Source organism: Silurus aristotelis, assembly GCF_946808225.1.
Source record: "Silurus aristotelis genome assembly, chromosome: 11".
Taxonomy (NCBI): Eukaryota; Metazoa; Chordata; class Actinopteri; order Siluriformes; family Siluridae; genus Silurus; species Silurus aristotelis.
In genome coordinates this window covers 8,540,114-8,566,306 of record NC_139584.1, presented here as the reverse complement: position 1 = coordinate 8,566,306, position 26,193 = coordinate 8,540,114, and the positions used below count along the sequence as shown (strand labels likewise).

Sequence of the window (26,193 nt, the reverse complement as noted above, 5' to 3'; positions counted from 1 at the left end):
ACCTGGCAAGGACACTTCAATTGGCAAAGTGGTAAATTAAGCACGGAGGCCAGCAGAAGTCGAATGACGGAATATCATCAATAACGCTCCCACCCTCTTTACACAGCTGTCTCATTTGTAGTTTATGTGATATTCATTACCCTGGCAAGGATACAAAATGAGCCCATGTTTTGTAGGCTAAATCAATACATTTTCTTGTGCAAACATAACCTTTTAAACATGTTTGAACATGTCATATTATGAAAGATTGAAGCTTTGAAATGTCATATGCAATTGTCATTCAGTGCCAGGGCTCCGGAATGCATAGTAGACAACGGGTCAACGGGATCAGCTTGTAGTGATGTGACTCAAACTCAGATGAGTGAGATAGCAAGAGCAGCTGGCCTTGAACTCTGTGTTTAGATTATGGTAGAGGTTATGGGCTCAACAAGGAAAAATAACCCACATTTACAAGCCTGGGTGAAGAGCGACTGGCACTAGCTGAAAAACCTCATATCACTTCCTTGCTACTGCCATATGAAAACCTTTATTAAATTTTCTTCAAAAGTAAGGAAGGAACCAAGGTTCTGGAAACTAAGTTACAAGCTGGACAAAGAGTGCTTCATAACCCTCAAAATACAAAAGTACCAAAGCCTGAGGTTATGTTTACTTTTCCAATAAGAGCTTCATCAAATTCATTTAATGGTCCAGTCCAGCACATGCCAAACTTCTAGCATTATTTAATATATTGTAATAAAAGCCATGGATCAACTGTAAAGCAGAAACCAGCAGTCTAAATGGAGCATACATTCTATGTGCAATAAAACTTCACTATCTTGCTGTTTTCATATACTTCTACAACAAATTTCTTTTAAAAGTGTACAGTATTTCTAGCTTCTAAATACAAAGCTGGATGATAAATCTGGTACATCAAGAGTGATTCTGAGGATGTTTCCCAAGCCAACTGTGGGATATAACCTCTCTAGTAGGTCCTAGGTCTGCTTTAAGGTCGTCGCCCAGTAATATGTACTTGAATAGCTGTTGGAGATTGTTAGGTGCACCTCAAGAGATCCTATCAAAAGTGCTACTCCACAGCTCTCCTAGATTGCCAAGCTTCTCAGTCTGTCAAAAAAAAAATAAATCAAAAACATTTACTTTTAATCTATCATAAGCTACAACAATTTGGTTTTCTCTATAAGGTCAGTTTAATTGTCTATTTACAGTATATACTAGCTACTTCATTTAAAAAAAAAAGGAATGCATTTGTGAAGCAGCTCAACCCACTGAAACCCACTGAGAAGCAGAGTCATCTTCACATGAAAGCTGAGGTGATTCAGAAAAATGTGACTCAGCAACAAACAAAGTGAACTGAAATCCAGTTTGTGCTTCCCCACTAGTCGCAAAAAAACAAAAAACGCCTGGAGTCACATCATTGAGAATATTTAATATATAAAAAAATCCAGGCTAATGCAGTTTCTTTTCACCACCACATTCATTAGAAATAAAGTACAAAAGTTTAAATGTAATAAACAAAAGGCAAAAAAAAAAAAAAACCCTGCTATGCTTTTAAGATTTGCTTAGCATAGTTACCATCTTAAACTTTCTTACTTTTTAAGGTTGTAGCTTGCACTTTACTGAGTAGTTATTGTTTTATTTTTATTTTTTAATCATTGTTGTTGTGCTACTGTCTTGTTAGTGCCACATCCTTATTTCTGTGCATAGCTTCATTACTGTTGCTAATTAGCCTTGAGAACGTGTCATCACCATTAAATCAATGTATGTGCGTCAGTGTTTCTGATTGTAAGGCTAAATTGATAACCATATGTGGGCTGGGAGATTAAGGCATGCATGAAGGATGTCAGTGCGAGCCAGGCAGGCTGAGCCAAGTGCCACGCGATGCTGAACATGTGAGAGTAAGTGGGCTTTTTTTATTATTATTATTATTATTTTCTGCAAATACCTCTCAGATTAAGCAGGCTTATTGCAGGAGTCTTATGAAACACAGTGCCTCAGCACAGCTGTCAACATGATGGTGAGTCAAGTGGTCCATTAGTAAACACAAAGCCAGTATTAGAGGTAGGCTTATGTCCAAATCAGGAGCAGAAAAGCATCATGCCTTATGATTTTACTAACAGAGCTTTTTTATGCAATGTTACTTTTTGGTTAAGGAAAAAAATGTCGTGCATATATAGAAAATAATATTCAACAACGGAGTGGAAGTTATAGCTCAATGGGTCTTGTAATCCACTGAAGGTGAAAGAAATATAATTGGAAATCCTTTTATTATATTGCTTAATATTAGTAATATCAGAGGTAAATTATTGCAATGAATCGTATGCTTATTAGACATAAATTAAATGGTTTTATTTATATATTTATGGATTATTATGTACAGAACCTTAGCTTGTTTAACTAATGTACTGAAACTCGGCATAATATGTGCAATTAATAACAAAATCAACATGTCATCTATTCTAATGTTTTGCAACCTTTACTGTGAACAGTATGGTGGAAAAACTGTTGATTTCTACAGTAGCACAATACTACTGGCCAAATTCTTAAACACTCGCAACACTATAACCAGCCCTGACATTTCATTGACTTTATATAACAGCAGCCCACTTGTGCTAAGGCAGTTCAGATTGAATAAGCAGCTCTACAGAAGTTTGATTGCACCTCAGATGCAATGCTCTACAGTTTGACCGTGTAGGTAGCCCTTCTGTAATGTTTTTTTTTTTTTTTTCCGTCCACTGCACTGTATTACCTGCTGTCAGTGAGGTTCAAACACTTATTTAGCCCATATCGATGTGCTAAGCTGTCGTGATTGCTTAGCTGACACTTTGGCCTGTGTACTTCTGCATATGCATGAGGACAAGTTTACTTCCTTTGCCTCTATTCAGTTGTGCGGTCACAGCAGGTTAATGTCATCTACTTCTCGCTTGCTAGAAAACATCCTGCATGCCCTATACTGCTTATGGGTGATGTATACTTTGATCACTTGAGTTTAAACACATCCAAAAAGTTTTTAGTGTAATTTGTATTGAAAAAATAAACTCATACTGTCTCTTTTGTGCAAAAATCAAACGACTTTTACTATGCTATACATTAGAGATCGTTTGAGATCAAAGGTTTGTTGAGATTCACCTTTTAGTTCCTGCAATCAGTTAGCATGATCATTCAAATATTTTTTTTTTTCATTTATCTACACTTAGTACCCCATTATGACAAAGTAAAACTCTTGAAATGTCTGTAATAAAAATAAAAAAAAACAACCCTGAATATCATATGTACATAAGTATTCAGACCCTTTGCAACAACACTTTAAAATTTGATAAAGTGTCTCCGAATTATCCTAATCATTGCTAAGATTTTTCTAGACCTTGACTTGGGTCTAACCATGGAAAAGTTTAGTGATTGGACTTGATTTGGAAAGGGACACACCTCTCTATGAAAGACCACACAGCTGACAATGCATATCAAAGCAAAAACCAAGCCATGAGGTCAAAAGAATTGCCTGCAGAGCTCAGAGTCAGGATCCGAATGCACATGTACAATAAATTCCTTGCACAGACATTTTGTCATAGCCAACACAACAATTTTGAATGCCCTGAAAAGGGAGGAAGCCACTAGTTTTAACAACCACACAACAGATCGGCCAGGGAAAACAACAGCAGTTGGTAACAGAGTCATGTTGTCAAGAAATCACTGTAAAGAAAAGCCCAGTCAGTGGCACCACCAGCAATAATAATCAAATCACAAAAACAAATCACACCACAATCTTGAAAATAGACTTCAAAAGCAAGAATATAAAGGTCATAATTAGAAGATACTGATTAGAAAAAAATAAGTTCAGAGATTATCCACAAAAGTTCTGAATACAAAATAACTTCTACCAAAGTGAGGGAAAGGTCAAAGTATGGAGAAAGAAAGGATCTGCTCATGAACCAAGACATACTGTATGAGCTCATAGGGCTTTTTTTTTTTTATTGTTGATGTAACTTGAGATGTTGGCAGAAATATGAGTTCAGATATCTACAGGAACATTCTGTCTGCTACTTTACAGAGAAATTCTTCCAAAGCTTGATGGAGTTATCGCAACAATGAATAAGCAACCATTTTAAACAACCATACAGATGTACTGTATCTCTCCTTATATTTTTTCTCACATTAAATTAGTATAGGCTGTATGAAAGGTGCTGTCTTCCAATTTGTTTAACACATCAGGAAAGCTAAACTGAAGCAAAACATTTGATCCAGATGCTCATATTCATTTTTTTTAATCTCAAACCCAAATCTTTAGCCCAAAACCCAAAAAAGTCTTTAGTGTATAGCAAAAATAACAAAAGAATTGGTCTGACTGTTTCTACAATATACTTTCAGATGGTCCTCATAAAGGAAAACAGTGCTTAACTTGAAATTAGACAAGGTACATGCATTCCTTCTTCATCATGGGTTACATAAAGAAGAGTCAAATATTGTATGCAAAATAATTGATAGTGAAACAATGAAAATTATATCAGTTCAAAAGTTTTTTGCATTATATGATTATTCTCTAATAAACGAACATGCTAAAATTTCTGTTTTTGTAACTGTCTTTATAACTGCCTGCAACCTGTCAAATCCTTTTAAGAGATGTGCTGCCAGATCTGTTCTTATCCTGACAGGTTGCTTGGCCCATCATTACCAGTTCATCTTGACATATCTGTTAATCTGAGCCAGATTACAATTCCTTCTTTCTAGTCTGTCAAGAAAAAACTTTGTGTGCTGATTTTGTCATATTTTGTCATATTTAATTATTTCAGCTTATCATAATTTTTTTTATAAAATGTCATTACTAACTATATAATAATAATAATAATAATACAATTAAATAAAATAAATAATATAATTTAATAAAAATTCGTTTTCCTCAATTTTTTTTTAAATCAAGAAACCAAGGGGGGCTGCAAATCATAGGCCCATTTGACCTGAATTCACACCTGTCTTCATTACATAGATTTAAATAAATATTGCTAAATGTGCATATCTTTAAATATGTATTAAGTACATTATTAGGTATTTTCAAATATGTATTTTTAAATGTATAAAGTTTAATTGCCTAGCTTAAAAGACATGACCTGCACCAATCTGTTCCCCTCTTCTCTTTCACATGTCTTTCTTCCTCTTTCATGCCTCGATGAATGCAGAAAGCATGGGAGTCTTGTTTATGAAGGAATGAGAGAGTTTTTATGAGACTTGTGCTTCGTGCTCGACCTTGAACAACGATCAAAATCTAACAGGCTGATTCACCTCTTGCTCCACATATCGATTTCTATCAGGGGACTCATTCCCCAGCAGTCATAAGTAACCCATCACATTCATGAGACAAAGCTGTATAATACCGAGTGGGACTGGTGCTAACGTTACGTCTATTAGTCCCTGGTTTACAAAATCAAAGACAAGGGCAATGTGTCATTTCATTCGGTCTGAGCCTGTGGAGAGGTAAATACTATATACTGAAACCAATTTTCAGGAAAAAAAAAAATCCCTGGTCAAGCTTTTCACACAAGCTTAACACTATTTTCTATATATTATGTGAATATAGTCTTCTCTCTACCCATAGCATTTGATATGACTAAAGTTAATGTAACTTACTGTTCGTTTAACAGTAAATATTTCCTGAAATGTCTGTTAAAACAGTTTCTCTCCTCTCAAGTGCATTATATAAGAAAATAATAATAATAATAAACTATAAGCCAGTCTTAATGTTGCCAAACTTAGTCTCTTGAATCCAGTGAAGTTGCTAACAACAAATCTAGTGGCTTTCTATTCCCAATAAGTCAAGTCAATAAGACATTGTCTTATTGACAAAGACATTGTCTTATTGACACAGCTTTACAGAATTTAACAGTTACGGTAAACGATGTGTATTTATTTTTGATGAGCATCCACGGTGACTGTGGCAAGGAAAAACTCTCTTAGATGTTATGAGGAAGAAACCTTGAGAGGAACCAGACTCAAAAGGGGAACCCATCCTCATTTGGGTGATATCAAGAGTGTAATTATAAATCTTTAAACAATACAGAACACTGGAGAGTGAGAACTAACATGAGCACTGGAATGTAAGATTATGAGTAATGTCCTTTCTACAGGCTTATACATTCATTTGAGATTTTGGAACCAGGAGCTACTGAGCAACTCATTAAATAGCTCAACATTTGCAATCATCATAGATCCAACACCAGCTTCTCTGTGCCAAAGCCTTTAAACACTCAAAGAGGTCCAATGTCCAATGTCCAAACTCCACATGAAGTGGGATCTAAATGGCGCTGGTACATCTCTAGATGGTTTGGGATGTTTGCGGGGTCGGCATCTACTTCTTTGAAGGTCCACCATCTTCATTAGGTGGGACGTGCCTCGGGATGGGTAGAATATTTAATGGGTAGGGTCAATAGTCAACAGTCAATCACTTAGCACTAATGTTTATTCAAACACTATTCACCAATGTTCCTAACAACAATTCACTGAATACCATCGTTTCCAACAACCAATCACTGATAATCATTGTTTCCAACAGCCAATCATTGATTAGCTTTGTTCGCAACAATCATTTACTATTTACCAGTATTCCCAACAACTATTCACTTTGTTCACCAATTCACCAATGTTCTTGACAACCATTCACTGATAATCATTGTTTCCAACAAATAATCACTGTTTAGAATGTTTGTTCAGCTCTTAAAATTATTTGTCCATCCATTTTGATGCTATATTTATAATTTCCTTCCTATTTCCATATTTCTTATTATATAAATAGCTGGTTTTACTTTTTTTTTTAAAGTACAGTACACATATTTTGTTTACTGAAAGATATGTTATAAACCGTTCCAGATGTTATACTGGACTATGCCAATGGTTATTTAATATTTATATTTAGCATTCGTTGTGGTTGTATTGGTTCTGGATCTGCAATATGTCTAAATTCTACATTCCCACAAATAAAGTCTGAATGTGCAGCTCCAGACAGCCTTGCATCTGCCACATTACTCAGTCACCTTGCATTTGATACAGTGATAGTCTTCATTTTCAAGGCACTTTTGCCAATAAACAGGACAAAAGAGGGACAGAGATACAACCTGAGTATCATTACTCTAAAATCGCAGGTGTGTGTGCTGCTGTCAGCTCGATAGCTAATAGCAGATGTTATGGTGACAGGCCACACCATTCTCATCATATAGTATACATACCCTCAGGGCTTGGTACAGCTGAACAAAAATTTAAGAGGGCCATTGAGAAAGACTTTATAGGTGCAAGGCTAAAAAACATGGCACAGTGCTGTCTATCTATAGTAACAGGCAGACACAGAAATGTCAAAAGGACAGTGTAGTAGAAATAGGACACTGGAAAAGTAACACGCTTGTAGGACAAATGGGCTGCACATACAGTATAGAGATTTCTGACAAGAAAATTTTATACAGCATTCACACATTTCTTTTTTAACAAAACTATGTATTACACATGGAAAGTTACCAGTCATGGTAACATGGTAACAGACAGGTGGATTCCAAGACTTTAATTTGGGTTTCATATAGATTATATTTTAGGTCTATCATACTGTCATTGCCTCCCCATTTGTGTTCTTTTATGTATTTGTAATCTTATGAAATATTACTCTACTTCCTTATTTTGGCCCAGGGATTTACAATGGATTGTCTATGTTTGATGCCATCTGCCTGTGTTTTAATGCCCACAATGAACTCTAGTTATGATGATTTTTAAACACATTTGGGTTTAAAATAAAAGTTTAAATTAAAATGTATTATCAAAAATAATTTTTGAACATTTTTAAACATTAAACTGTTTTCCAAAAAATCTACTAACTTCTAAGTTTTAGAAGTTTGTTTGGAGGACAGACTCATATTTCTAACTTCTAATTCTTTTGTATGCTTATTTATTTATTTATTTATTTATTTATTTATTTATTTATTTATTTATTTATTTTCCTTTGATAGCAACACTCAAGTGGTGAATAACGGATAAATGGCATATCATTGTGTAACAATTCCTTTGTTAGGAGGCATATCTGAATAAAAAGATGTGGCATGCTTTTATTTTGTAGATTAAAAAAGCCTGACAATTATGACCCTTAATACGCACTATCACAAAACTGTGATGTCAAATGCTGAGCCAATTTTCATTACCCTGCTTGAAATGGTGAAAGGTGACAAATAGCTTCCATAAATAACATAGACCACACCACAGCTCAGTGGATACAAGTTTAAAACCACCAGGATTGATTAGAATTAATCAGCCCTCTGGGCTTTTAAGCAGTGTTCACACTCCAAAAAATGCTGCAATCTCTTGGCCACATGTCTAGAAAAAGAGTGTGCAAATAATTTTGTACTGAAAATAGTCTGGTAGGTATGTTTTGAAAGGTTTGGTGGTATGGACCAGGCACAATAGACTAATTAAGCAGTTCTTGCTTAGCAAAGCCTCCAAAAAACAGAGACGACCTTTGATGTTAGCACTATAATACTATGTAACAAGAGATACGATTGAGAGGAGCACAAGTGGCATCGGACCAAAAAAACTTCAAACACTGACTTAAAAAAAATGCTTACTACAGCGATCTATTTAAGGAGCTCTTTGAAGAGAAAACATTTTTGCTCAAGCCCCCAGTGGGTAAAGCCAAAGAACTCTGGGATTTTACATTTCCTAAAAATGTATGTTGTCTAGATAGGGTTATTCATTTTATGTTTTGATGATTTACACAAATCTGGCTAAAGATACATGTAGATCCCAGCAAGTTTTCTAATAAGTAAATATTAATTCAAAGTACTAAACCGTAAAAGAGTATATTTACATTTACAGCATTTTGCAGATACCCTTATCTATAGCAAATTTGAATAATTTTTTCAGACAACTGAGCAGATTAACGGCCTTGCTCAAGAGCCATTTGTGTGTGTTTCTAAAACAATTGTACTGTATTTTCCGGACTATAAGCCGCTACTTTTTTTCCCACGCTTTGAACCCCGCGGCTTAAACAACGAAGCGGCTAATTTATGTATTTTTCCAGGGTTTTTCCCAGTTTCACAACCTTCGTGCCAAAAAAGCTGAACCCCATAACATTAGACCAATGAAATTGCAGAACGGGTTCAGGTGAACCAATGAAACTCTTGATATTAAATCAGATGCGCTCCCACTGAATCGGGCCGCACCACATCATAAATATGGATGATGTTCCTCTGACGTTTGACCTGCCGCTCACTCGGACTGTCTACAGGAAATGTGAATCATTCGTCACGCTGAAAACAACCGGGCATGAAAACACACACTTCACCTGTGTTCTGAGCTGCACGGCATCGAGAGAAAAACTTCACCGATGGTGATTTTTAAACGTACGACGATGCCAAAAGATAAATTTTTTGAAAGAAATTGTTGTGAAAGGAAGGAGGAAGACAGTGAACAATGACTTTCTTGGTAGGCTACTGTTTAGATACAAGCCGTGTAACAGACACTGTCTTTCCTTAAAGCCTGTTTAAAGTTTATTAGTTTCAATGTAGGCACCTTCGGCTTATAGACAGGTGCGGCGTATTTCTGTTCAAAATAAAAAAAATAAAATAAAAATCTAGTCCGAATATTATGATATAAGCAAAATAAATTCTCCAAAACTATTGTTTTGTTAAATGGGACGAGAAATGCTGTTTTTCTCTCCCTAAATGTTTTCTTGATGTTCCCTTGCTTTTAGTGGCCTTGGTGAAGTATTCTGGGTTTTAATCCGAACAAATCAGATGTTCGAATGCATCACAAGCATATATTTTATACTTTAATTTAAACCCAGTGTGCTAGTGCTAGAACCAAGCAAATATATTGGATGAACAAAATGGGTGGTAATAATGAATACCTAAGTTTCATAAGCAGGTCAATACCAAAACTAATGCTTCATGCCTGAGATGAAGTCTAGTATAAATTGTCCATTTTAGGAATGTTGTATCTGAAAAATATTTGTGTAGAAAGGAAAAGTAAGAAAGAGGCATAATGTTATAAAGCATAACAAACTAAATCTTTAGTAGTTGGCATTGTGTCAGAAGAAAAGATAGTAAGAAGCACAGTGATACCTGTCTGCACATTCACAGAGGTGATTTTGATTTCAGATCTTCAAACATAAGCAATCCAGGCTATGAAAAATTCATATCCTTATAGTCATGTGCTTATAAAAAAATAAAAAAATAAAAAAAAATACAGGCTTTGACATTTTTTGATGGTGGAAATATGCTAATGTAGGTTGAATCACACTATCCAGACCAATTAAACCTAGTCTTGTTGTCATGGAAATGATGCTAAATTTGCCTGAGAAAAGATATAAAATTTGCTGAAACAAATTTGTCTATTGATATTTATTACAAAAACATTCGTTCCCATTACACTGGTTGGTACACATTTTTTGACAAAGTGTATAGCAAGTAATCTCAGGAACAAGTTTCTATATACAAAATCATTTCCACCTAAAAGATAAAATAATATTTATGCCCAAAGAGATAAACAAGAAGTACAATTTCTCTAGTCATGTCAATATCACGTCTATGTTTGCCCAAGGTCAGTACATTCTCTTAAATAAATTAAAGCATTATAAGTAATCAGATAATAAATTAGCAATTTTATTATTATTATTATTATTATTATTATTATTATTATTATTATTATTATTATTATTACAGACCTTCTTGCATTTTTTGCTTCAGGTCCCTCCTGCTATAGTGTCCCCTGCATGTTCTTTGTGTAAGTCCTTGACCTTTGCTGAAATTTGCCACAGTGTCAAACAATGGCTAAGTGTAATAGTCTTTTCCATCTGTACTGCCAGTTTTCTGCCCATTCTGCCTTTGTAAACAGGGTCTACCTTTGGGGCTTATGATCAGGTATGCATATGTAACAAATTCAGCATAGCAGTAAGAATGTAACAGTCAGTGTTAAAATATGTTGCTGCTGTTAATTTTATTTTTAGAGTTTTGACTTGACTTGATTTTGTTCTGCACAGTTTTATACACTTACTCATTTTACAGTAGTTTATAGATGCTTACTTGTATTTAGAACATATTAATAAGGACAATGTTATGGATTTTAATTTGTTATTAGATTCCAATACATGAATTCATGATACTGTGAAATGTATTTTTATATAAAGCCTCTACAGGTTAAAGTTAAGGTTTAAAAAATGAAAGCAATAGAAACATCATAACTTTTCATTCATGCACCAAATAAATAAATGCAGGTTCCTACGCTAATGTTTCTGATGTAACTGCACAAATGTTAGCAGTTTAGGATAAAAAGTCCTGAAATGAAAGTAAATCCTGTATTATAAGCCTCTGTGTGTCAGCCAGATTTGATTGCCTTTTTTAATACCATATTCTGATCAAAATGCATGTGACAGGCATTGCAGATTCTCTCCCTGGTAATCTCCAAACTCAATTTACTTTTTAATACAAATGATGAAATTTTATAGTGCAAGAAAATATGACTCACTGTGGGAGAATAAAGTGACAGAATAATTTCTGATGAGATCTGGGGGTCTATAAAGATTTCTCTCTTACCCTCTTTCTCAATCTCTCTGTCACTATAATAAAATTATTAGCGTCAGGAAATTCTTATGGACTCCCCATGTGCACTTCAAGGGCATACGGGTCGAATTGAACTGTGTTTGAATGGCTTGTCAAAAGTAGTTGTAATGTGTAATTCTAATGGGTGCTTTTAGACCCCTATTTCTCAATTAACGATCTTTTAGCTACTTTTCTAATCAGATCCATCAGCCAGTAAAAATCAGATAAAAAACAATTTCATTTATCACTTCCATAAGAAATATTCGTAAAAGGCCATGGTCTTTGAAACCTATGGGAGATTTAAGAGCCTTATCTTAACAAACAATGCAGCTAAGCTTCTACAAAGAAATAAATATCAAATTTGAAAGTAGTTTTTAAAAGCCACCCTTAAAAAAAATTACATCTGCCCTGGTTGTCTCACTGCATGTGGCTGAGCCTGCAGCACTCTATTCCTTATAATGGTGAGAAAGCTTACATTTTCCATCTTTATTTGGAATTGGATAGCACCGTTATCTGTCAGAGTGTGGAGGGTAACTTTTGAAAAGCTCTTTCCCCCATTTGTCTGAAAGAATAGACAAGATAGAAATCTTGCCAACCAACAGACCTTCAAAAGAAAGATAGCCAGCCCTGCTTCTTCCTGCTTTTTTTTTTCCTTTTCTTTTTTCTTTTTAATTCAAGAGAACAGCAGGGGAAGGGTATTGCATTCACTACATTTTAACCTTCACTTTACCTTTCGTTAAGTTTCTAAAAGTTTTTCTTGTAAGCTTCTAATTTTTTTAACCCAGAAAGAAAAAACAAAATATACTCTCTTATACTCATATTCTGTACTTGTGTCCAAACCAAACTGTAATCCTATCCTACACACACACACACACACACACACACACACACACACATAAAGGCATACATACAGCTGCATTTTTGCCTCCAGCAGCAGCTAAATATTTCCACAAGGTCAAAAAAGTATATATTTAGAAATTCTCACTGTCTGTCTGTCCGTCTGATTCTCTACCTTTCTATAGGCACTGAACATGTACGAGTCTGCATCTGCTTTTGCAATCCATACTCTCTGTTCTAAAGCCGACATTAATCGACAGGCCAGCATAATCCTAAATTCTTCCCGACGCAGTGCAGCTATGATGCAGGAGGGTTTGTCACAACAGTCCACACATGACTTTGAGAAAGATTACAATGTCTATAAAGTGATTCATGAGTCTTATGACTGCACAAACTCTACTCATCATTCTAACAGCTGTCCAGCTGTGGCATTTTTGCAGATAATGACTATGAACTAAAGTAAACAGTATGTACTGATTGTGTGTGATTGTTTAATTTAGATAATTTCATATAGGCTCTTGACAGTTCACATTTACATTTGAGTAGAAAAAACAGAGATGCAAAATGTTAACTAAAGACCATGACACAGTAAACTCTCCTGTCTAAATATTACTCCAGTAAATATTCTTCTTTTGCATTTCTACTTTAGCAAAAGTACCTACATCTAAACCTTCTTAAGTACCAAAAGTAGAAGGACAAATCTATAGAAACTACATTTTTATAATCTTTACAATTCAGTGTTCCATTCCGCTGCACAATATACTTTAATGAGAGATTTCTGTTGTTACGGGTACATGATGAATGCACCTGAGAGTACACTTACTCCACAAAAACTCTTTCTAGAACTGTGACACTGTGTTCGTTCATGCATTCATTTCACAGAATCAAGGAAAAACATGCAGTTCTTAAATGGAGCAGAGTAAAAGGTTTCCCAAAATTATACAGTACAGATGTGTTATAGAGTAAAAATACCTCAAAACTGCCATAAAACTGAGTTGACATAAAACTGACACAGCTGATGTGAAATTAAACGCTCCAGTATAAATTTGCTTTAATTGGTCCCAAGGTTACAAATTTAGGACCGTATACCTCTTAGTCGACGAGGTATTGGAGCCGGCCTCCTCTTTGATGTGATTCTAAGATGGAGCGTATGATGTAAGCAGGTTCACCATCTATGTCCAAAGGTGAAGGGGGGTTTAGTCCTGAGTCATTGACACATGGTGTGGTGTGATTATCCAAGCGATATGTGACCAGGTTGATTTGACGTATTATTTTGAAGGGCCCAATTAACCTTGATATTTTGCGAGAAGAGCATCTTAGTTGATATGAGTTGGTTGGTTGATATGTTCTGTCTTGGTTGACATGACATCTTTGATGATTTGCTTAAAGCTGCTGGCATTGAAACGGCCCTCTGGAGGTGTACGTGCACCCTCTTCCACACATCTCTACTTTGACAGAACCAGTCGTTTACCGAAGGGCCATTCGAGAGCTCCCCCAACCATAGCAATAGAGGGGGTCGATATCCAAGGACACATTGGAACAAGGTGAAATTGGTGAAAGAGTGGCTTAATGAGTTTTTAGTGTAATTCACCCACGTGAGGAACTCGCTCCCAGCTCCTGATGTACTTGCTCGGCTAGACCATTCACTTGAGGGTGGTGTCCGGAGGTGAGGCTGATGTGAATTTCCAACTTTTCAAAGAAAGCTAACCCCTGCTGTGAGTAACTAAGATGTCGGCAACCGGGACCTATTTTAAATTAAAAAGGCACTGGAGGAGTGGAGACACTGGCTGGAGGGGGCTCAGCACTGATTTCAAGTCATCAAGACCACCACAACTTAGAGTACATCAAAAATGCCAAGTAAATGAACCCTGCCTGGTCCGATGGGCACTGTTTTTCTGTTTTCCTGTGGTTCAACTTCCCAGTTATCTACCACCCATGAACTAAAAACAGCAAGGCAGATGCCCTCTCAAGTCATCATGACCCTTTTGAGAAAGCATCATTGCCTGAACCCATCTTGCCACCCTCTGTAATAATTGTTCCTGTCCATTGGGACATCATGGAAGAATTACAGCAGACCTAGAATTCAGCAATGTACACATGCATCACTCAACACAGGACACCCATGGATCCACTGTTCAACCAACATTATTCAGAAGGACTTTTGGTAGTCAGCACTCCCATTAGATGTAAAAAGATACATCAAAACCTGCTCAATTTGTGCCCAAGTACGAACCCCACGCCGGCCACCCTATGGCTTGCTTGAACCGCTTATTATATCAGAGCATTCATGGTCCCACATAGCGGTGGAATTTATCACTTGTCATTGTGGATCGGGTCTTGCCTGTCTAGCCTGTTTGTGCCCCTAAATGATCTCCCACATTCAAGGAGACAGCCAGATTACTAATGAAATACGTCTTTAGGAACTATGGCCTACCAGAAGACATGGTGTCTGACCATGGGAGTCAATTTACCTCTCAAGTATGTCAAGCTTTCTGTAATGTTGAGTCGGCAACAGGCTATGTGGAATCCATATGCGGTTTTATTTAAAACAGGAAAGCCAAATCCAAAACGTAATTCAAAACACAAGTTCGTAGGTGACAGGCATGACAGTTCGATACACAATAAAGACAGTCCACGAGGCAAACTAAACCAAAGCAGCATAGAACGAAGAAACAGAAGCAAGGTCGGTACACAAATGGTTTAAGAACGAATGAACATTGAAAGGTTTTGAACACAATACTTTTCTTTGACCTGGATATGCTCAGAATTCAGGTGATGGTTCCCTCCAATGGGAAGGAGGAGCAATTGCAGTGGGAAAATGTTACAGTTTCATCTATACTTCGAATTAATGTCTCTTTTTATCACAAACTCTCTCTACAAAAAACGTTTTAACCCATCACTTTTACCATTTTTCTCTCTCTCTTCTCATTGCTTTTCATCGGACCTCCCACTCTCTCACCATGGCCAGAGGAAGCCTCATACTGCACCTGCTGATGCTTTACAATTAACAATTAAATCTGATGTCAACATGGACGTCTCAGTTAATTTCCACTAAGCCACGGCAATTCAAAGCATCTGCTGCAGGCTAAAAGAGGGAAAGAAATAGGAAGAAATAGAGCCATGAAAGAAACACGTAAAGGAGAGCTGAGAAGGAGAAGGAGCGGAGAAATCAGAGTCAATTACTTGGAATGCCTTGGCCTCTAGTGTGAAAGGAGTTACTGCATAATTCAATTACTGTACAGAGAAGTTTCTCTGGAAGACAGAAGGTGGTGGTCAGATATGTCCTCAATTGACCGTGATTGTATTACTTAACATGTAATGAAGTTATTCATGACACAATGACTTGATTTTTCTTCACTACCTTGAAAGCTTATCCGGCAACTATGGGGTGTCTTTTTGGACTGACATAATTTTAAAAGGCTGCATGTACACTATGATATGTCGAACATGTCACGATTACGAGAGTCTCAAAAGGTCCACACTAAATCTGATTCTCTTGATTTAGAAATTTGAAATTGAAGGGTTCATAGAGCTTCCAAATGGTGAATAGACATCATTCAAACTGCTTATTACAGGCAGAAGATTAACACAAATAGAAAAATGACATTTCAGCTTCTCTGAATTTCTTTTTGTGATTGGCCATGACCAAAGGCGTTTACTGATGACTCACTATTGGAAGAAGATTTGCACATTATAGGATCATTTTGAATGGATCATTTAAAGTCAATAATAATTATAATAATGCTCATCCTGGCCTATCTTTGATAGGATAACACCCTGTAGAGTCATAAAGATATTGAAGCATAAATCCACTCCATTTTATAAAGTGACCATCCTGAATCCTATCAAACTATTTAATATTATCATTAATTCTTAAGCACACTTTGTTTAAGATATATGCATAATTTACAATTTTTACAAAATATGTAATTAGCCTATGGACTGAGGTAAAAGATGGGTGGTGTGATAAAGAGCTCAGCAAAGGAGAACAGCAGGTATGTGCGAGGCTTAAATCATCACAGCCACAGTGAGTCTGACACTTCCATCTGGGAGCATCCAGAATACCAGCTCTCAGCATTTAAGACAGAAACAAGCACATACTCTCTCTAACACACACACTCACATACACTCACACTTTTGCACACACTTGTGAATACCTGGTGAGATGTAGACTAAGTTGATTTAGAATACTCTGAAAAAGTACTGATAGTTGAATACATCTCTGTAAAAGATTTTCAGTAATGTATTCCTTTGTAATACATAAAAATTGATTTAGAATACATTCAGAATGTACTCTGACACATGGAGAAACACCTGTGCTATACTGATCTTCTACGATTTTACCACAAACGCTGTTCCTCCTGGTTACTGCCTGGCTCTTTTTATATCCATTTTATAGTTCTGGTGGTGAATACTCCAGCTGCTTTTGTTTTACTATACCACTTTAGTATACCACTTGTACCTTAGACAAATCTATCTAAATTAATTAAAACAACTGAATTTTTATACACATGTGGCTCAGTGTACACAGCTATATAAAATGTTATGGTTTAAGTTTAATCACTACTGCTGCCAAACAACAAACACAGTTATACAGAATATAAATGAAATATGCTTAAAAGGTAAAATTCTGAGGAACTGATTGCTCTGAGATCTTAATGGGACTCTAATGCATCAAGGACTTGTAGATTTAATAATGAACATTTTACGTTTTTTTTTCCTTTGTTAGATAGAGTGTTTCAAATGAAGCAGTTTATATTAAAATGCTAAAATAATGTGTTTGAAAGATCTGGCTGGAAGTTTAATTGTCAACAAGTGTAAAAAGAAGAACACAGATGCTGACTTCAGCTTTATCCAAAGCATGTGGAACAAACAAACTGGGTGGGCAAGGAAATACACATGAAGCTTAAACAGGCACAGATCATTTGCAACAGGTAAGCACCATGAGAGACTTACCAAAGATTTAAAAGGCTTCACAAATGTATTTATGAGTATGTGTTAATTCAAGAAATATAGAAAAGATGTTTAAGATGTTCAGATATACAGATACTAAAAGGAAAGAAGGCTTTTGCCCATACACACTGGAAAACTCAGTCCAAGAGATGACCTCTAGTTCCCTTTTGGACTGACCCCTAGGAGCTGTAGATAGATAATGTAGACCTCTAAGAAGTTGCTGCATGAATATGTTTAGGATGTCTTAAGAAAGAACCAAACTCCCAGACATAAGATATGGTCCAGAAGGTGTATGCAGGAGACCCCTTACATATCCAGAAAGGGGTGACACCTCTAAGGAGCCAAGGGACGATGGATTTAAGGCTTGTTATGTGTCAAAGAACAATATACTGGAGCAAAACTATTTGACTGTCTGTAGTCAAGACCAACAATATCAAGTAAACAATAAAGACAAGGACAATCTGACAACAATCTTAAAGTGATTAAGGCCATAAAAATAAGAACCAAGTTTAACCAAATAAAAAAAAAAAAATTAAATCCTTTTCAAGTCCAAGTATTTGTCAATTTAAAAAAGTTTTTCTCTATGTTTTATGTTTAGAATCCAACAGATTCCATCTGGACAATAGATTAAGAGATGTAACTGGATTACAACATAAATATAACAAAAACATTTTCACAGACTATCAGTCAAGACAAAGGCCATATTTTGCAATACCAAGTCAACACATAAAGACTTGACTCAACTCCTACAGTCCTAGATAGACCTCTCAAGAAGATAGCCCTTCCCAGACCCCTGAATCATATGTAGGAGTTTCAAAGCAGCATCTGTCAGCCTTGCTTTTGTGCTGTTAGATCGTTAGTGTCTGTGGCCTTCCTCCCAAGCTCTTTCACTTTTACAGAATCACTCATCTACCGTAGGTGGATCAGTGGGAGCAGCATTGCAGTTGATATCTGAGGACAAACTGAAAGTTGAGTTGCATCGATGCAAATTCTTTTGTCATGAAGAACATTCAGGGAAACACAAGGGCAGGTTTGATTTGTAAGTAATCAGAGCAGATGAAGAAGGGCACCATCCCAAGCAGAAACAATGTCAGGAAGTCAGTTAGCAGACAAACAGGAAATGAGATTTGTGAAAGTTATTAAAAAAATTTCAGGCAGTCTTAAACTGTATGCTGAAAATGGCTGATACATCATTATACAGGACTGTTTAGTTTTATTCAAGTTGTGACAAGGGGTGACTGGGGCGAGCTCGTACCACGTTGCTATCAAACGATTTGAAAAATCTTCACGTGAGCTTGCCAAATGTTATCTTTTGATGGAGAGGCTTGTATGCAATAACATTGCTCTGTGACTTTAATATGTACATAACAGGTGAAAAAAATGGATGGATGTATGTTCTAAGCAGCCTTGAGTTGATTAAATAACAATGTCAGTGGCTGTCTTTTGAAATTGCTAGAATATTTATTCAAGTACATGAATATATAGCTAACTCAGTGCTAAATTAAAGCATTATTTATAATAAAAAAAAGAACTTTTATGAATTCCATTATTCAGGAAATGTCAAAATTTGTTAGTCATCAGGTATAGTGTGAATTTAAAGGTTAATAAAAAAGAGTTTTTTAAGAGCACTAAAAATTTTGATGAACTTCCAGTGGTGGAAAATGTCCTCATTACAATTTAAAACTCTTGTTGGGCAAATGCATTAGCAAATGGAACGCAGTTGATAATGAATTAATCAAATAGAAAAATGTTATGTAAATGACAAACATTACCCATTCGCTAGAATCTGGCTCGCTGCCTAGCCAAATGCCAATGCTGGAATCTTATAGAATAGGCTGCTTATTACTAAAAATCCAGAAAGAAGCAAAATATTTTAAACTGTAAAAAAAAATTCTGTATACTTTTACTGCAGAATTTATTTAGTTGCAAATATTGGATTATTCTGCTTGCTGCACAATAATACCATCCTATACAGTAGACTGTAGGACTTACATTCTTAAATCTGCATATAAAGTATGACTTTCATAAGCTGAGCATTATTATATTGTGCTTTTCATCTCAGAACTGTTGTGTGTATTATAACCTTTTCCATTTCCAGTCACTTTATCCACAGTCGAATATTCACTCATCTTAAAGCTTTGTTTGTTTTATAATCATAAATCTCAGAGTAAAGGATTTGCAAACCGAGAAGACTGGCTACGGATTTATTAAATTTTAGAACTTGTATACACAGCCAATATATAATAAAAGGCGAGGGCTGTAATACCTCTTGGCAAACTTGTCTGCAAGAATTGCAGGTGGAACAGTCTATAGTATAACTTAATCCCGTTTTCAGGATCAGATATTTCATAGACAAACTACATTTTGTGATTTAGCATCTTAAGCCATATAGAGAACTGTTTCAAATTTCACAAGCCACTTAACACAGCACAGGAAATACAGGCTATTGTGCCGAAGCTCAAAAAGATAGCAATATTTTACTAGATTCGTGTGGTTCATGATAATAGGTCTCTTGAGGTGGCCTGAGGATTAACAGGCTGGCTATCATTTAGCCAAGGACTAAAGCCTTGAAACAACTTTATAAGGATGGAGGATTAAAACAAAAAAGCACAAAAGCACAACTAATGGCTACCCTGTCAAAATCTATTTACTGGAAAAAAACAGCCACATGAAATGCAACTCTCACTTATAAAACAGAGAAGAAAAGTATGCAGTACAGAGCAGTTCAATTATGTAACTAGAAACTGGGATTTATTTATTTGTTCATTTGTTTGTATCTTATCAGTTAAAAGTAAGGTCAAAGTATATGTTCCTGTAAGCTCAGCTAACTATTATTTAATATCTAACAAATACTACAGGGATTATTTATGTTATAAAAACAAACAGTTAACCATTACAGCCAACATGAAATGATATATGGTACATATATATATATATATATATATATATATATATATATATATATAAATATATATATATATATATATATATATATATATATATATATATATATATATATATATATGGTACATATATATATGGTACAATGGTACATATATATATATATATATATATATATATATATATATATATATATATATATAAAAAATTTATTTAATTTTTTTAATTATATCCTATTAATAAACTTTTCTTTCGCCTTCTCCCATTAGGGGTCGCTACAGCAGATCATCCGTATTCATGAGCCACATGTTTTTATGCTGGATGCCCATCCTAACGCAACCCTCTCCATTTATTCGTGCTTGGGACCGGCACTAAGAGTGCACTGGCTTGTGCAACCGTAATGGCTGGGGTCAGTTCCCTGACCGGGGATCGAACCCGGGCCGCAGTGGTGAGAGCGCCGCATCCTAACCACTAGACCACCAGGGAATCTTATTATTATATCGTATTAATAATTATAGAAATACATTTTACTAGTAATTGCATTTTTGTTCAGTTATTATATCATACCTAGTGGACATTTTATCCAAATATTGCTTTAATTATCATGGATAAAATATAAAATAAATTTAAACTGTTTAAAAAGGTAATGAAATGAAGGATGGGTAGAAGGATTGTAGAAATAGTTAATTTTATGATCAAAAATAGTCAGCAATACCAATAATTAGCACAATTTGAGAAACAAATTATCCTACAATACCAGACATTTGTTCATTTAAAGTATACCTAATATACAGAATATGGAATAGATAACATCACAGTTTAAAAAAGATGATTGGTTTAAATGACATGCCATGATTTAACATTTAATGGATAACAAAAAATGCTGAATAGGAATGAAGTAAAAAAAAAAAAAAAAAAATATATATATATATATATATATATATATATATATATATATATATATATATATATACTGTATATATATATATATATATATATATATATATATATATATATATATATATATATATATATATATATATATAAATTTTTTTTTTTTTTTTACAGCATTTTTTGTTATCCATTAACAAAACAGTTATGGATCCTTACATGTATTATTTGACAATTAGTAATACAATTATTTTTGCCTTTGGTGTTTGCCCTCAAGTATAGTTTAATTGAAATAAACAAAATTACTGAAGAGAAATAATGGCATTTGGTTATGGATATGATTATGAATTGTATGTATTGTGTGCATCTTGAAATTTCAAACTCTTGTACAATATTGGTTGATGGCATTGTAAGTTATGATTAGACTTAGTTTGCACAGCAATATTACACATTACACATATCAACCAGTGGAAGTGTCCTGCAAAAAACCTAACAGCATGTGTACTGAAGAAGAAGAACATCTTTATGTAAGCCTCTACTAAAATTTGTATATCCTCTTACCTGGTGTATCCACAAATGGCTTTTGTGGCTTGGCGGTGACGCCGAGATTAACGGCAGGCTGTGTGGTACTCAGCCTCCTTGGACGGGTGGTGGTGACCACCGCATGAGTCCTTTGTGGGCTGCGTGTGGTCGTGGTAGTTGTGGTAGTGGTAGTAGTGGTGGTGGTGGACTTTGTAGTGGCCATGGTCTTAGGGATAACTTTCACCTCATCCTCGGCTCCATCATCTGTCCCAGTGGGCCCCCAGTCAATAAATCCTGCAACTGTAGTGGTCCTTCCTTCCTGTGAATAACTATCATAACTATCCCACTTCAACTGCCTACGATGTCGCAACAAGTGTTGCACAATGTTGGCTTTACTCCCCTCCAAAAACTCCAGCGACTCGCCTCCCTCTGAGGCAGGGAAACTGGAAGTGCAGTTTTCGCAAAGATGACCTTTATGCTTCTGTGGCTGTGGTTTAGACCCCAACCCATCTCTTTCTCCTCGGTGGTTGAGTAATGGAACAGGATGTGGGATACCACGCTGCCAGGAACCGAGAGTCCTCCAGCGCTGACCATTGGGTACATCCCGGGTAAGAAGACGAGGACGTAAGCGAGGCAGTGACCGAGGAAGCAGCCTAAGTCCAGTCCCCACTGGAGCACACATGGAGAGATCCATAGTGAGGTGGACAAGGGTGAAGAAGACCCACATTCTGCATCCCAGGAGTCCCAGTGGTCTCAGTGCAGCCATGAAACTGGACAGAAGAAGAAAAAGGGCTATGAGTCTAATTGGGGCACCCTAAAAAACATTCTTGCATACCCTTAAGCATTACCTTGAACAGAGCATCTGAGAGACAGAGTGTTTTAGAGGTGTGTATCATTCTACAGGATCAGAAATAGGCTTGTTATAGCCATCCTGTATTGCTAATTTGGTTTCACAGTCTGCTGCTTTTTATTGATGTATGGAAGATATCTTTTGTTGATCCCAAGTCACCCAGCTATCTGCTCTTGGAAATCAAGAGGGAAGAAGAGGAATAACACACTCAAAAATGCACTGCATTTAGAAATTTTGTTCATATACACGGTACTGTACAGTAACCTAAAAGAAAAAAGTAACTGTATCGTGTAAAAAAAACACGTAAAAAAAAATAAGACAGTAAACGCAGCAAGGTTTAACCAAGAAGAGAATATATTTAAAAAGAATAGTTGAAAGCAGCATGCTGACTTTGCTTTTTTTTCCTTTCTTTTAAACCTATTGCTCATTTATTTTGTCTTTTGTATGGTGAACAATACATACCACAAATGAAGATACATATTTAACTGCTTTTAATAAGAGTTCACTTACTATTTGGTACCAAATTATGTAAAATAGCTTTACCTATGTCCCTTGCTCAGGCAGTGTTCCAATCCATATAATAATGTAGTAGGCTAAAATGTACAAATCATTAGTAAGGGAATTTTTAAGATTTAGAGACAAAGATAAAGTTTTTTGCTCGAAAAAATTTATTCCGTGCATCCATTATATTAGGTCTCGTTTTCTGTCACATTAAGAAGCAAAGAAGGGAGCTGAGGCAAGTGCAGAAATATGTTAACAAAGTGGACACAGGTTCATAACATGTGACATGGTGTGTTTTGGTGCAGTGGATTATGGGAAATGTAATCATTGTCTATAATCCTGACAATAGTCAGCATTTTACAGAAATAAAAGTCAATGTTGTTCCATTTGATGCTTCAGTTTATAAGTAGTCTGAAAAACTGTGAAACCATAAATGTGGTCAATTTTACATGCAGCATATAAATTATTAAGTAATAAAGTGAATAAGTGAATTTCCTTTTTTTTTTTAGCCCCACCCACCCCTACAAAACTGCTCACTGCAAAACATTTGTTTAATTTTTCTAATTTTATGACCAATAAATCATTGTTAAAAAATGAAAGTTTAATATTTTGCCCATTTTGCCCAGCACCAGGAGTGTAAGAAACTGCATTAGAACCACAGATATACTATTAAGTATGATATATGTTGTTTGACATGCTGTCATAGATTTTTAAACCCTCCGAATACAATGATCACTTGTGATTAAGTGTAAAATTAACAAATGAGTTCAACCAGAAAGTTCAAAACCAGACAGAAGTAAAAATCAGCCGTATGGTAACTGTACCAAAACCTTAGAGTCTTGAAAAAAATTATATACAATATTGTATATCTTCAGTCATAAAATGGTGCTATACAGTGAAACATTGTGCACTGAACTGCTGCAATCACTGTACAAGACACTGGAACACTTTACTCCAGACAAATCCCAAAATATCTTAACCTGGTTTCTAACCACTTGTCTGTTTTTTTTTCTCCAGTAAATAGTAGGGCATGTTTTCATTGTGTTCATTTTCTCTATCCTGGTCTTTGCTTTTTTTTCTTTTCTTTCTAGAGCACTTCTGAAAACTGTTTAGAGTTCAACTCTTTGAGGTCATTTACAGGTAAACCTACATATGGCATGGTGTCCTTCAGTTGTTGTGATTATTTTGATGACTGGAACTTTAATTTACCAGAACAGTAAAATTGGAGGTTTGGCACCAGGGCTCAGAGATGATTTATTTCAGTAGCACTCACAATATCCACTAAAAAACCCTGGTAAAGAAATTTTACTGGTCAGTGATGTGGCTACTTCATCATCTACTTTATTATTAGACTGACCTTCAGAAATTGTGAAAGGCTCAAGAAGTTAGCAACTACACAGCAAATTTCACTTACATACACAAATAAGGGATACAAATGTACGGTTTCCAAGATATTGAAAAAAAAAATTCTTTAAAAGAATGGGTTTTCAGTTAAGCATCCTGTGAGTTCTTGTAAAGGACTAGTTGAAATCTTTACATACAGTAACTTATCTGCTTCCAGAAGAGAATAACCCAAAGAATTAGGGTTTAGATAAATGTTTAAATGTTTTGTAGATTTTATTTGAAACCTTTTCTGAATAAACCATCTGTCTTAAAGCTCCTAGTGTGAATAAACCAAAGAAGTGGTCTTTGGATGTTTAGCTGTTCTGGATATCTAAAAAAGACCTACCTGAACCCATTCCTTTATCCAGCTCCATAAAATAACCCATATCATTAGTCCTCTATAAAAGCTATGTGGTACATATTCCTTTGTTGCATGTTTCTTCAACAATACAGGAATAATATTGTATGATCTCACCCTCTTCCTCTAGCTTTTCATAAGTTTACCCCTAGAGTTTTCAATCTCGTGATCACCAGGGTCTGTTAAAAATGCCCCATTGCCCCTTTGCTCAACAGGTGCATTTGATGTTTGTTATCTGCCACACCACGATGAAGTTCACTCAATCAAGAAGCCAGAAGCATCCAGTGCTCCATCGTTTAAGATATAACCCCTGTGTATTTTCACCTTTATGATTATCCGGAGCTGCCATAGGTTATGTTGCCTTTTTGTCTGACAGACACAGTTCATGTCTCACCCATCCTTGCTCCAGCATATCAAACAAGTATTTTGCTTCGAATACAGAGTGAATTTAGCCATTTTGATTGTAACAGTTTCTCTGTGGGATCAATAAAGTATTCTGATTCTGATTTAATACAATAACACGCAAATGCACTTCTTCATATCTGTTGAAAATCTCTGAAAACTCATAACACCTTATACCATGTAACAAATAATATTGTTATATAACTATGCCTAAACTGCTGTCAGGTTAAGCTGACAGCAGGTTTAAAGTTAAGCTGTCAGGTTTTGTGTAAAACTATGTATGTACTATGTCTTAATTTCATTACAAAAATATATAATGAACATACTTTAAATTGTCTCTAAAGAATAATCCATTTAGAAGTGGACCAAGAACAGTGAACAATGGCACTCTCTAGAGGAATTACGCACAGCTGTAAATCAAGAAGAAACAGAAACTGAACAGTGCAAATAGTTGAAAATCATATCTATCAATTCATATCTGTCAAATCTTTCTGGTGCATTAAGGTTGCAGTTATACTTATGATGAATTAGGCATACACAAGATGGCTGCAGTTCAGATTATGCATTTCATCAGTGTACTGAATGAATGTATCCAAATAAATAAGGTGGTATGTGTATGTGATGCAATACTAACATAAATAGTGTTGGAAGTGCAGCACAATGTGACACAGTGTCCTCAATAGGAGAAACAAACTAGAGCTGTGTCTCAAATGGCAAAATAGAGCTGTGTCGCAAATGGCAAACTACAGCAGTGCAGCAAACTACCACTGTCTCAAAGTTAAAGTATTAAAAAAAAAAAAAAAAAAACTTTGAATATTGTATAAGTTGTCTAATGTACAAGTAGCTTTCAAATATTAAAAGGTTGTTTTACAGACCAATATTCAATAACTTGAGATTCTAAATAATTCTTAACGAAAGGTCAGAGTTTCCAAATCAACATGTTGCTCAAGCCAACAATCATAATGACACCAAAAAGCCATAAAGAGAAACCGTGCTGTGCATTCAACATCTAAACTGCTGCACAGTGACAAATATGTCCCAGA

General features: G+C 35.5%; 1 protein-coding gene across 1 annotated transcript in view; it reads right to left on the bottom strand.

Moving 5' to 3' along the window:
- The window catches only part of ajap1 (adherens junctions associated protein 1), a 62,103-nt gene that overhangs the window by 10,731 nt on the left and 25,179 nt on the right, over window positions 1-26,193 (bottom strand). The window contains exon 2 of the mRNA XM_083555422.1: window positions 21,696-22,426. Within this exon, the coding sequence (XP_083411548.1) occupies window positions 21,696-22,426 (731 nt within the window). The remainder of the gene's footprint in view (window positions 1-21,695; window positions 22,427-26,193) is intronic.